Below are 13,445 nucleotides of genomic sequence, written 5' to 3' on the forward strand. Positions count from 1 at the left end.
CAGTTAATTAGAAATTTTCCAGATGTCACCTACAAGATGCCTATAAATACTTAATAGGAAAACACAGTAAAAGGCTTGCAACAATTTATGTAGTAATAGGACACAGAATAAACTTGCACCAACAATTTTTTAAGTACTATTTTTAGTCTTTTTTTTTCTCCCTTGCAAAGTTTAAGGCACACAAACAAGAATCTACCAAAAAGATACAATTTAAGTCAGAGACGTGTTTCCATGTGTTTAAAAAATACCTTATGCTCAATCAAAGCCTGGTCTCTGCTGTTCATTCATCTGCAAGAATAATTCTGATAAACACAAAGGCAGTCAGACATGTAATTCATACATTCAGATGATTCTAAAGAGTGAACTTTGTCTTCAAAGCTATATTAGGGGTAAAGGGGACTAATGGTACGGCTGCTGTAACATCCTCATGTGACACTGTAAAGTCTTCATTTTATAAACTGCCTGATTTTCTCCCTCCCAAAAATGTAAGCAGCATGCATTTCCAAATAACACTTCACAATGTATTTAATTCCAGTGTCTGCAGAGGGCCAAAAAGTTAATAGTGATTGGTAACTAGACATTTAAGAATTGTGTTCTGAAGATGTAGAACATCGCACGCATACTGCTGAGGGGAAATCAGTAACAATCAAGCTTAATATGCCAGCTTCTAAAGGTCTGGCTTCACTACTGATTAAGTTGCTGTCATCTGTCATCTATCTCTACCTCTAGTGACACCTGTTATAAGATGTACAGAATGTGAAAAGGAATTTGGGCTTTAGAACATGGAAAAAACTTCCCGCACTTAAAATACATGCCCACATACATTTAACAAATATTTATGGCAACACTTTAATTAGCATCACAAGAGATTTCAATAAAGGTAGATATCTATGCTCAATGTTCATGTAAGGCTCTATTCATGCATCCTAAGCTTTTGAGAATCTTCATGTTTTTTAAGAGATCTTTCCAAAAAGTGGGGGGGGGGGGGAAAGGTGAATCAAACATAAATTGCTCAACAATAGGAGAGTGAAAGTCAACGAAAAAGGAAAACTCAGAGCTAACCCTGGGACGCTTGCCAATTCTGATCCATTTCCCTTGCACTGACCCCACCGACCTAATTGGGCACCTATTGTGTGCACGAACCTGCAGTCGGCACCGAGTACACCTCAGCCCAACTCGAGCCCACTTCATTTTCTGAGAGGTCCCCAACTTGGAATGAGATATGCAAAGAAAAGGCCAGTCCCCTGTTCTTTGTCAGTCCTGAGAACAAAGGCGGTGTCCCGGGGTTCGGTGAGCGACCCACAGCGAACAGGTTTGGTGTCAGAAATCCTCCGAGGGGACACGGTGAGGGGACCGACGTCGAGCCAGGACAACAGGGATTGGCATTCTTGCCCCGGCTCTGCTGTCTGTGCGCTCCCTCTGCCTCCGCGGTACCCCACCCCTGTCGCAGGTGCCGGGCCCTGCCCTGTGCCCAACTCTCTTACAAAGTGGCGATTACTCCTGGAAAACGCTGTGTTGGTTAGGATGAAGCAGAGCTCGCTTTACAGCTGTTGCATCAAGCACTTCCAAAAAATTTAAACTTTTTTACGTGTGTTTTGGGGGCGGAGAAGAAAGCAGAGCGCAATCCATCTCCCCGCCTCCTCCCGGCACAGGTTCCCAGTCCCCGGGAGAGTCTCCACCCCAGGACAGGCTGCTTCGCAACGCGCCCCCCTCTCGCGCGCCCACAGTCTCCCTCCCGCTCGTCCGCTCGGCGGGCGGGTGGCCCCCGGACTCACCGCTGACCACCCGGCGGCAGAAGGCTTCGTGGCCGCAGAGCAGCGCGGCGCCCAGCAGCAGCCAGACCACGCGGCTCATCGCGGCGCGGCGGCAGCAGCAGGTGTGTTGCGTGGAGCAAAGGCGGTCTCTGCCCACCGCGCAGCCGGGGCTCTAACCCCTGCCCCTCCCTGCCTTCCTGCAGGCCCTACTCCCGCCGCCCAAGCCCAGCCTCCCGGCCCCCTGCACGCATCGCCTTTGGCGGGACTCGGCGCCTGGCGCGCTGCTGCCGCGCGCGGGTGTGCTGGGCTAGAGCGCACGACCCGACGGATGCACTTTCAGGGAGAGGGAACAGAAGTTAGGTGGCCCCGTGTCAGTCTGTCCCAGAGGTGAAGCAGCAGCCCCAGGTTAGACCTCGCCGGCCCCCTATGCACTTCTCCCCGGCCTCTGGCGAATAAAAGGGCTGAGCCCGCGCGCCCTGGTCGCGGCTCTCCCCACAGCAGCAGCGGCGGCTTTACGCTGGAAGCGCCGTCTTATATACCCACATCCCAAGGTTCCGGCCCCTTGCTAGTAATAATTTTTAACTACTTCGTCTCTCCTGCTTTGCAAAGCATGCCGGCTCCTCCCCTAAAAACTGGAGCCACTTTGAAAATGGTCCAGTCAGCAGCTCCACCCCCTGCACTCCGCTCCTCCCGGGATCCTCTTTCCATTCGCTAACAGACCCGAGGCTCATTTGTGTAAAATGTGACAGCTTTGCTATTAAACTCTGGCAAAAGTTGGATCCATTTGGTTTTCTCAAAGATTAATGTCCAAGGGATGCCAAGTTGTGAGGCCTTTCTTTTTTTGTGCTAAATTGCTTGATCATATGTATTGCTAGATAGATGCAGGGCACTAGCCACTATTTAAGATGGATTGGCTGAGGGGAAGCCAAAACCTGCTCGGTGAATTATATAATGTGGCAGGCATTTCCCCACCTAGGTTCTGCAAATAGATTACGTCCGAGCAGTTTGTTTGACTAAATTGCCACAGGAGTAAATTGAAGAGAATATTTGAAGCATGGTTTTCCCAATGGGTTTCAACCTCAGTATTTGCAGCTCCAGAGAAAACCATCAAGGCAAAAATATTCTGAATATTTGGGGATTTCCTGGATATAAATATGTTTCTTTGTAGTCATCTACCAGTGACCCGTGGCTTACATTAGCAGCAAGACTCATTTTCAGACCTACAAAGGCATTTTTCCATAATCTCACTGAGTCTTTATTAAAACAGTCCACCCAAGGATGCGAGAGTTTCCTGGTTTGGGAAAGAAGTTTATGAGAGCTTTATCTGTATCTAGTCCATGATAGACACTTTGAGAAAGCTGTCATAATGAACTTCAATAGAATTGGTATTTTGCCATTACTGGGCAGTGCACTTCCCTCTAACACCTCCCTGCCGTTGGTTTTCATAAGCCACAAGTACATTCCAAACATTTTCTGGACTTTTTCTTGAAAAAAAAAAGGGTTAATCCTGCTCCAGTAAGGACAAGCCTTTCAGAATACGAAATTTTAGTACTTGGAAAGACTATAAGGTTATGAAACCCACCCTACTCAAAAAAGTAGAATTCCGAAATAATTGTAATGATGTCTATCACTTTCTTTTTCCTTGTATAACCATGAAAAATACTTATTTAATAACAGGCCATGGGTAATTAATAAATCTTGTAGAGGGTATGGATTTTTTCAGTCTCGTCACTAGCTAAATGTCCAAAAGAAACAGGCACTGCTGGGATTTTGAATGGAAAACTGATGGATCCATCTCCAGTTGGATAGGAGTATTGCTGAGCCCTATGAACCCTTTCAGAGTGTCACTGGGGTGGCTGTGGTCAGAGAGAGGCTCCAATAGCTCACAGTCCCGTGTGGAGAAAGAAACGTACTAATGACTGTCTGAACGCTATAGTGAAAGAGCGACTGGAGGGTCCTGGTAGCACCGAGGAAGGAAGGATGGAGAATTTGGGCAGGAATTTTCTACCAACAGTCCAGGTTGACGGTTATAATCCTCACTGGCCAATGACTTGAGTTACTTCCCCAAAAGCCTGCAGAACTAGGATTCTGCATGGGGCTTCTTTCCCCTCTCATGCCCTCTTACTTCCACATATTTGTGTAGCCCAGAGTTATCATGAAAAGGTCCCTCTTTGGGAAGGAATATCAGTGGATTAACATAAACACTGGATATAATTTCCTACATCTCAGTAGACCCCCTTTGTCCCAAACATCTCCAACATCTAAAAAGCTAGCAAGTCTTTGAAGCTGTTACTGGCAAGGGGGAACCCCCTGGTTTCTGTACTTCAGAAAATCCAAATTATAGTAATAACTATGTTCTATATGGTTACACAGACATCCTAGAATATAGTTTCTTATCTTTAGGTTGGGATTATATCAGTTCAGCGCGGCCGTACCAATTTACTAGAACTGCTCAGCAGTTATTCGGACAGCTGTTTGACCTACCAGGTAAACAAATTATTAAAGGATCTTTTTATTTTCTTTATTTTTTAAAACTTTAACTGATTTTTAACTGTGTTTTTGCAGGACCCATCAGATCAAAGTCAAGTAGTTGTTTCAATCTAGTTGTGGGGGGTGCAGCTCACAGTGACCCATGTGGGGATCGAGCCTGCAACCTTGTTGTTAAGAGCAGTGTGCTCTAACCGACTGAGCTAACCGGCCGCCCTCCAGAGGCTCTTTTTAGATATGATATTTTTGAAGGGGACTGGCTGATAAAGACTAGGTTTTTTCTTTGTTTTTCCATCACTAGGAAATATCTGGATGGATCATCACTAAATTCAGATAGCACGTTTTGGGTAATCTTAAATACAGAATATGAGTGGCATTAGATATTCCTTTTGGAGAGCATGGTGGGGGGTAGGGAGGTGTCTCAGGTTTTTTCATATAACATAGTAGGAGAGAGATATAAACCAAAAAATTTTCAACAAAATTGCATTAAAAATATTATAGAGTTATTAGGCATCAGGGGAAAACAACAAGCATTCACTAATTTTTCTTTTTAATAAATGACTTTCATTGTTTTTCCCTGTGGATATGTATAAGGTATCCCAGGACACAAATGACTTTCTCATATGAACACATTTCAGTTCTACTTTAGTGGAACAAAATGAGAAGTTTAAGAACTGCTTTCAGATCAGTCAGGAGCTAAGGGCTCCCTCAAGGTCAACCACAGGATTATGTGAGAAATGTTTGGGCCTGCATAAAGCTGGCCTCCAGATGCCCTCAAACCAGGTGTGACCAAACCATATGACTGATGATGGCAATCAGGAGAGAGGTCCATCACAAGTTAAAATCTTCTGCCCAACTAAAACAAAAAATTCAAATAAGAATTTCAAACTGATCAGTCTAAGGAGTTCAACATTGATCCAAAAACTCAAAACGCAATTCTTCAACCCCCCAAACAGAAAGGTGACCTCAGTAAGAATGACCCCGATGAAATCTCCAGCATTAATCAATTGTTGAGTCTCCAGAGGCTCTGAAACATCAACTGGGCAACATTTGGAATCCAAACTTTGAAAAGTGACATCAGGGCCCTTAATAGTACACCTGTATTTCCCACATATACAAATTACTCTTTCACTCTCCCCATTCCCTTTGAAATGTCTGCAATTCCCAGAGAGCATCTGTTTCACATGTCCATTAATAAGTCTCCAGGACAGTCTGAATTCCAGGCACTGATGTGCATTCAATGACTTCTCACGTGGGTACGTCTAGACAGTGGCATCAGCCTCAGTCACAGCAGGATTCATGCATATGTGTTCCAAAACAAAAAGTGGCAAATATGGTGGTCTGAATCAGTTCAGGCTGCTATAATAAAGTACCGTAAACTGAGTGCCTTATGAACAAAAGAAATGTATTTCTTACAGTTCTAGAGGCTGGATGGAGTCTGAGATCAAGGTACCAGCATAGTTCAGCTCTATCAAGGGCACTTTTCTGGGTTGCAGACCACCTACTTCTGGTTATATCCTCACATAATGAAAAGAGGGGGAGCGAGCTCTCTGGGATCCATTTAATGAGGGCAGTAGTTCCATGCATGAGGGTTCCACTCTCATGACCTAATTGCTTCCCAAAGGTCCCACATGCTAATACCATCACATTGGGGATAGGATTTCAACACAGGAATTTGGAGATAACAAACATTCAGTTCATGGCAATGATCTACGAAAGAGACTTGTTACAATGTTTAAAATTATTACAACTTTATATTAATATGCTTGAAATGTTCATGGAATTCAATATTGACTAATTTATTCATTCTATTACACTTTACTTAATGATGGTGAATAATTCTCCTAAACACTATCAATAATATTGCCAGGACATAATAAAAAAAATATTCGAAAGTGAAAAAAATAAAAGCAATACTATATAACCACTTTGGTAGCAGGCAAAAACAGTTTGTTTTTCTGAGTAATGGTTAGTTGTCAATTCCAGGAAGACAGCATTGAATCCAAGGTTTGTTCTCCTAATTCTTCAGAAATGACACCTTGGCATCTGTGTGGGCATGTACCTGGCTCAAATGCAAGGATGAGCAGTTGGCCAAATTCTCCTGAGATGTACTTATTCTTTTCCAAACATGTTTGTGCTATAGAATACATGACCTGCCTCATTCAAGAGCCAGTTCTACTTTTCCTCATAATCCCAGAAGCTTTAGTCATTACAGGGCAATCTCAGGGAGAGCCATTGTTCGTAATGCTGTTAGAAACGTAATGAAGAACAATACATACTACAAAAACATGCTTTCCTGTCATTTAAATTTTTAATTTAGGAACTACTGAGTCTGTTATATCCTTGACCATTCAGGTGCTGAGTTAAAAATATTCATGAAACTCAATTACTAGAGACATATCTTAGATCTGAAGAATCATATGAATTTATGTGCATGTCTATCAACTCAGTAAATTAAAATTTCCTTTTAGTGCTTCCTTAGGAATTTAAAGCCTTGTAATCAGGGACTGTTGTTATAACTCTAGCATAAGCCAATACTTCTTATTCTAGTGTTGGCTTAGTTACTAAGTTTGGTCTTAATACAATTTAAGACAACAAAACAAAAATGAGATAATTAAACCAAAAAAGTCGTAAGCTAAAGTCATTCTTGCTTCAAGGATCTGGCCTGAATTATCTAGGTATGCAACTGACAAACTCTTTATGAGTATTGTGATATGGATAAATTACTTCACTAGCAGAAACATAAATCTAAATTTTCAATTAATATGATCTTGGGCCAGTTGAGACCCTTTTTTGGTTTTCACTTTTAAAATATAAAAAGAATGTGTTGGAAAAGTTCTGTACTTCCCAACTGAATGGCATTCTGCCCCAGAAATATTCACTTGTTTCACAAGTATTTCAATCTTAATCTTTATGTACATTAAGAATTATCCTAAACCAGAATAAGTCATATGTTATCTGCCTATATGCAGTAATTATCCAAATGTATATAGATGCAAGTTTAAATTTAAAATGTAACTAAATTCATCAGATACGTTTCCACATATTTTTGATCAATAGTCACTGAAAGAACAATTGTTATTATGTGGTGTCCTGGAAAAAATATGTATGTTAAAAATAAGACTTCATACTCAAAGAAGTCGGGAATCACAAGGCTAAATTATTTCTGAAGTACTTTTCAGCTTTACAATTGTATTTATCTAAAGTTAAGAAAACCTAACACTATTTTTCCTTCCTTTCTTCCTCCATCCCTCTCGCCCTTCTTCTCTCTTTCCCTCCGTCCTTCCCTTTCTGTCTCTTTCTCTTTCTTTCTTTCTTTCTTTCCATAAAAAGATGTCAATTTATCATGAATGGGTATACTCTTTGATTTACAAAGTAATCAGAAAATAGGAGTGCTGGAAAAATTCCTGTAGTCCTTTGCATAACAGATGGACATATTACAGATGTCACGTAAATGGAAAATCCAAACAAAGCAAAATAAAACTGAGTGCCAAGTTGAGCGAAAGAAAATCAAACTAAGAGACCATAAAGCTATAAATGAATATTTGATGAACCAAGATTTCTTTCTATAAAAGTGCTCTACTTTACTAAAAAGGAAATTATACCATGAAGAGGAATAGCTAAAGACCTACAAAACATAAAACATGCCTTTATGGTATTCACAAATATTCAGGGTTTCTCCAAATATATCAAGTGACTGAGAACAATGGTGACAAAGCAGCCATAATAGCAATAAACTGGATTATGCAGAATGACATATAAAGTGAGGGAATTTGGGGGGAAAAAACCAAAGGTATTAGGACCACAAAAATAAATTTAAATATCCTTCTGGAGGTACATCTGTCACTTCCGAATTTGTTCACATAGTATTTCTAAGGGTAAATAAATGGCTCATGTGTCAAATGCATGTGCATACTGCAGCACAGCAAAATGGAAATTTAGGGAACAATAATACACTGTCAGGTAACTCATAGATATCACAACCATAAAAGTCTTTTTATCCTGTAGACTGCACTTTTTAAAAAATAAAAGTTATCACTTACCTGTAATAAAGTTTAAATATTCTGCTTTTGGAAAATGCTCCTTTAAAATAAACCTGAACAAAAAGAGGAAAAAAATAACAAAAGGAAGTACATTTCTATCATCAAATCCTTTATACCAAACAAATAAATAAATAAATGGACCACGTTACATAAGGAATTGATGCTTCAATATTTCTCTCCAAGGAGTGGACACAAAGATTCATAAAGCAGACTTAATTTTCAAGAGCTTTCAAGACATCAGAGAGGCAAGCAATCATTGTGACTGTATTAGCTAAGTACCTCCTATCTTCTCTAATGGATAGGAGTCATTTAATCTGAGACGTAAAAAAATCAAGAACAATGGCTTAGATTTTTAAATATTTTTGAAGTTAAAAAACACAACTGTTATGAAAAGATACAAAGTGCTTAATACAAGGCTGGGATAATTATAGTGGATTCAGGTTCAGCTCCACTGGGGCTCATTAGCATGTAACTCTAATGATTTTTTAAAAAATACTTCTTGAGAATAAAATGGAGGACAGAGGTGGACCTCAATATTTTAATCCCCTAATCAATCTCCTCACCCATCTCCATCAACCCTTCCCTAAACAACTTACTCCACATGGCTTATTCTAACATGCTGAGGGCCACTAGGACCCCAGGATCTTCTTCTGGACTCTACATTGTTTTTCCTGACCCAAGTTAATAGTTCACGGTGCTTAAGAAGCTCTTTATGATGATCATAAAGGAAGTGAAGACACTGTCTTCTTGTTTCCACTTAGATTTGCAGAAAGACCTTCCCTAAATACATAATTCAAATCCACCCTTGCTTATCCTTCTCCCAGTTTGTTTGTGTGACAAACATTTACTGAGTACATATTGCACTTATTCCGTTAAAACTGTGTACTTGTTTCCTTGTTTGTCTCTCCCCACCAGATTGTAAATTCTGAGTTGGTTTTATTCCCCACCAGTAGGTGTCTGATAAAGATTTATCAAATAAGTAAATGAAAGAATGAAGGAATCTCTGGATTAAGTTTTTTACCTTCACTTGCAGTCAATGTTTGGAATTTCTCATGTGTCCCTCTCTATTCACAAGAATGTGGGCTGCAGGGGTGGAGAGGGTCCTCCCATAACTGCATCCAGCACAGGAAGGACAGTCTCCTCTCCTCCAGACTTCCTTACTCCCCTGGCAGAGATGACAGGCTTCCGCAATTCTGCACAGCCCTCCCAAGCCTGCCTTTCCCTTGCTGATACTGAAGGACATCGGGCTAGCAAATGGGGCCGGTGTCCAATGTAATCCACATCACCTGCATTGAAGAATCGTAGGTTAAATATTATATTTCTATTTTACAGAAATTGTAGAGTCACCCTCACTTTAGCTGTAGGTTTCTTTGTTTTTTTGCTTGTTTGTGTGTTTGTTTGTTTGTTTGTTTTGTGAGAGTGAGTGAATATGAATCCAAAATTCAGATGTACCTTCCTAGATTGTAATGTTAGATTCTAAATTCTGTTCTTATACCTCCACACAGCTATATATTCCCGCCAGTAACATCTTCCATGAATACAGAGGCAACACATTCCTATTTCCCTGGCAAAGTCCTTATTTGCCCAGGACCATACCTGTTCACACCCTGATATATTCCGTGTGATTCACTATCACCTTCTACAAGTTTATTTTTTAACTGCCAGAAAAATTATTTCCTGCTCTTATTTATTTTTTTAATATCACACTATTATTTCTTCTTCAGTAGTTAGTTGGGTACATTATGTCTCTTTATGTGTACACGTCAATCTCCTTTACGGCAGAAACCATGTAATAAAATAAGAGACATGTTATAAAATATCCTGTATCTTTGTGCCTAACATTAGGAATTCAATAAATGTTGGCTGCAGTGAAAAAAACTTACAAAGCCTTACAAACAGTAATTACAGAATTAAAACTTTACCTATCTGAATTTTAATATAACCATATCTTTATTGAGGTTATCTTATGAATATAAATAATAATGTGCCTTTTATTGTTCAAATGGTTACCTGAAATTCATGGGAAAAATTATTAGGATTTAAAATATTTTTATAACATTTTATCAAATTGTTCCAAACTTTCTGAGTCATGAACTACCTGCTCTTTTCCTAAATTTCCCAATGGCAATTTCTAGTGTGGTGTTGAGATGAAACCTAAAAGAAACAGAAAACACCTAAATCAAGTGGCCATAATGACCATACCTCCTTCCAGAGAAATCATACAGATATTTTATGGAACCCTTAGGATTCATAAAGCACACTTTGATAACCATAACTTCAGTCAATAAATAGCTATAATATCCGGAGCTAAGGGTCAAAATGTTCAGAATCTACCAAAAGCAATCAAAGCTCAAATAGGTGAAAAAGGCTTTTAAGATTCAGAAAAAAATAGAGGCGAGTTGATTTAGTAACCAACAGATGATGCAAAAGTAACAACATTCTAAATCTATATGATTTTAAGGGGAGTTAATTTTTGAACATAATAAGAATTTCAAATTCCTCCCTGGATTTATAAAAATTAAAAAGGAATACCAGCTAGCTAAATATGAACTATTTGTCTTTTCTGTCTCACCTTTAATGCTCTAGTTTTCAATTGCTGTTCTAGGTTGTCATAGCAACGAAATGCTATTTTCAATAAGTTCTGGTAGAAAACCTGTTTGGAACACCTAATTTATTATAAGTGGAATACATTCAGTTGGCTGTAAGTATGACAGGTTTTTCAATTTTTTCAAAAGAGTGATCATATTATTCCTGATGTCTACTACTTCTTAACCCTTTTATGATATAAAATAACTCTTCAAGTTCATAGACAATAACAGGAATAACCAGGGCAGACATGCCTGTAGTCAACCCAAAGAGTTAACTGAGATGAGGTTTCAGCTTCCCCCCCTTTCCCCAATATGTCCAATTTTCTTATCCATCATCAATACATTGCTTTCTCTGAAATATACATTTCTCATATATTCATTATTTTACTTTCTTAATTTGCTTCCACTGTTAACATCAATATTCTTGTAGAAAAATAATACAAAAATTAGAAGGGAATTTTTTGCATAATGCCACCCAAAGCTCCTATTAAAAAAGAATACACAGGTTTTTACATATTCTACTGCTCAAAATCATTCGATTTGTTGTTTCTGGCCAATAAATTTTGAATTCTTCTGTCCTGCATACACAGCCCTCCAAAATCTGACCCCCTTGTATGTTTTTAGATTCATTTACACTTCCTACTTGCATAAATCAGCCAGTACAACCAACCTGGAGAGCAACAGCCTTTGTCTGTTTTCTCATCTTTTTGTGTACTTCTAAAATCTCCCTCACCTTTCCACTTGGTCTCTTTCACCGCACTTGTCCTAAACGTTGGCTCTTCTTTCTTCAGAAAAAAGTCATCTCAGACCACTCTCTTTTCTTCCCCGAACCGGGAAAACTTACCCCTTTAGTTGTTGAATACAATCTACCTTGTAGAATGTTTCATCCTATCAATGTTCACAAATTACTTCGCTGCTTACGTGCATATCTTTTACTTTGTCAACTGGAAGGTAGGTTCATTCCGAAACAGACCCACATCTAGTCCTCCTTCTTCCCACCCAACACCAATGCTCTCTATTTGTTTAGTAAGAGAGACGTGAGAGTGGGCGTCACGTTCCAGACCCTTCCCGCCTTCCAGTGACACATGTTGATAATTCACATTGCACCCATACATCATCGGACAGACGGGAACATTTTGGGGGATTAGAGAGGAAGGGATCTATTGTTCCCTGTCTCTTAATTGTATTATCTTTTATCTCAGATGTTGCATAAAGGTTACAATCACTTCATTCATGAGTCACCCATCAAAGGCGAACTTAATAGACACTCAAAATGTACGTATGAAAGATGTCAAGTGGTGTTAAGAAGCTGGGAAACAATAGCAGGAACAGGTGTTTCTTTTCTGCTTAACCCCAGTCCTACCATCTTGAGGTTTCATGACAACACAAAAAAAAAAAAAAAAAAAGAAAGAAAGAAAGAAAGAAAAGAAAAGAAAAGAAAAGAAAAGAAAAGAAAAGAAAAGAAAAGAAAAGAAAAGAAAAGAAAAGAAAAGAAAAGAAAAAGAAAATATCCTACACTCTTAGTTCCTTTTCCTACACACTTAAGAAAGTCACCTGGCATCCTTCCAGAAATATGATTACCTAAGCAAGTTACCCTTTATGGAGAGCAGTCTCCATTTATCTGGCAAACACTCACTTTCCACTCACAAGACAACTCTGACAGCCATCACAGAGCAAAAGTAGAGCATCTGAAGGAGGACACATTTGTTTTCATACAAAATAGCTTATTTATTGCCTTTAAAGTTAAAAAAAAGTGTCATTGGCTTTCTTGCACTTATATTAATGCACACAATAAACCAAGAGCCTTGGGCAGGGCAAATTTCGTTCTTTTATTCCAGGATTTTAAAAAGTTCAGCTCTATTGATTCATTGTGTGAATAATACAATTTGGAATATCATTCTTCAATATATCACCAAAGAATTAAAGTATCATGCATTCTGCATTATGTGTTTTTTTAAAGTTGTGGTCAGAATATAGGCAGAATTTTATTGATTTAAACTTTTAAACCTTGATAGATTTATTGTTTTAAGTCACGGTGTGAAGTAATAAATAATACAATTTTGAATATAAAATCTTTTCATTGGCACTTCAGAGGAGGAGAACAGGCAATGTATAAAGTCTTACCAGAAGTAGCGTAAACATTATGAACTAAGTCCAAATTATCTTATTAAAAAAATAAGATCCAAAATATTTGATTTGGTGTTTCAGTAAAGTATTAGCTGGACTGTTAAAGCTAAACTCAGGTCTTCACACTGGATAAGGTTATTGGAGACTCTGAGATTGATTTGGTCCTCTCTTTCTTATAATAATAATGTCACTTTTATAGTTACTATGTGCCAGGCACTGTTTTGAAAGGTTTACATATGTTAACTCATTTCATCCCCACAAAAGTCTTATGACACTCTTGATAACCCCATTTTTAAAGAGAAGAAAACTGAGGCACAAGGATGCTAAGTAACGTGCCCAAGGTCACACATGGCTAAATGACAATGGCTAGGATTTGAACCCAGGGAGCTGGACTCTAGAATCTGTGCTCTTAACACATCAAGCCACCTCTCAAGAACGTGTTCTGT

At 39.0% G+C, this 13,445-nt stretch overlaps 1 protein-coding gene across 8 annotated transcripts in view; it reads right to left on the reverse strand.

The window, feature by feature from the left end:
- CHODL (chondrolectin) overlaps positions 1-13,445 on the reverse strand; it is a 431,404-nt gene that overhangs the window by 17,616 nt on the left and 400,343 nt on the right. For 6 of the 8 annotated variants that reach the window (XM_074326572.1, XM_074326602.1, XM_074326580.1 and 3 more), the window contains one exon: positions 8,285-8,337. In XM_074326572.1, the coding sequence (XP_074182673.1) occupies positions 8,285-8,337 (53 nt within the window). Of the gene's footprint in view, positions 1-1,775; positions 2,369-8,284; positions 8,338-13,445 lie in introns of those variants that run through there. The other 2 variants (XM_074326616.1, XM_019731926.2) reach the window with 2 other exon arrangements.

The sequence above is a fragment of the Rhinolophus sinicus genome, linkage group LG01 (assembly GCF_036562045.2).
Source record: "Rhinolophus sinicus isolate RSC01 linkage group LG01, ASM3656204v1, whole genome shotgun sequence".
In the NCBI taxonomy this organism is placed as follows: domain Eukaryota; kingdom Metazoa; phylum Chordata; class Mammalia; order Chiroptera; family Rhinolophidae; genus Rhinolophus; species Rhinolophus sinicus.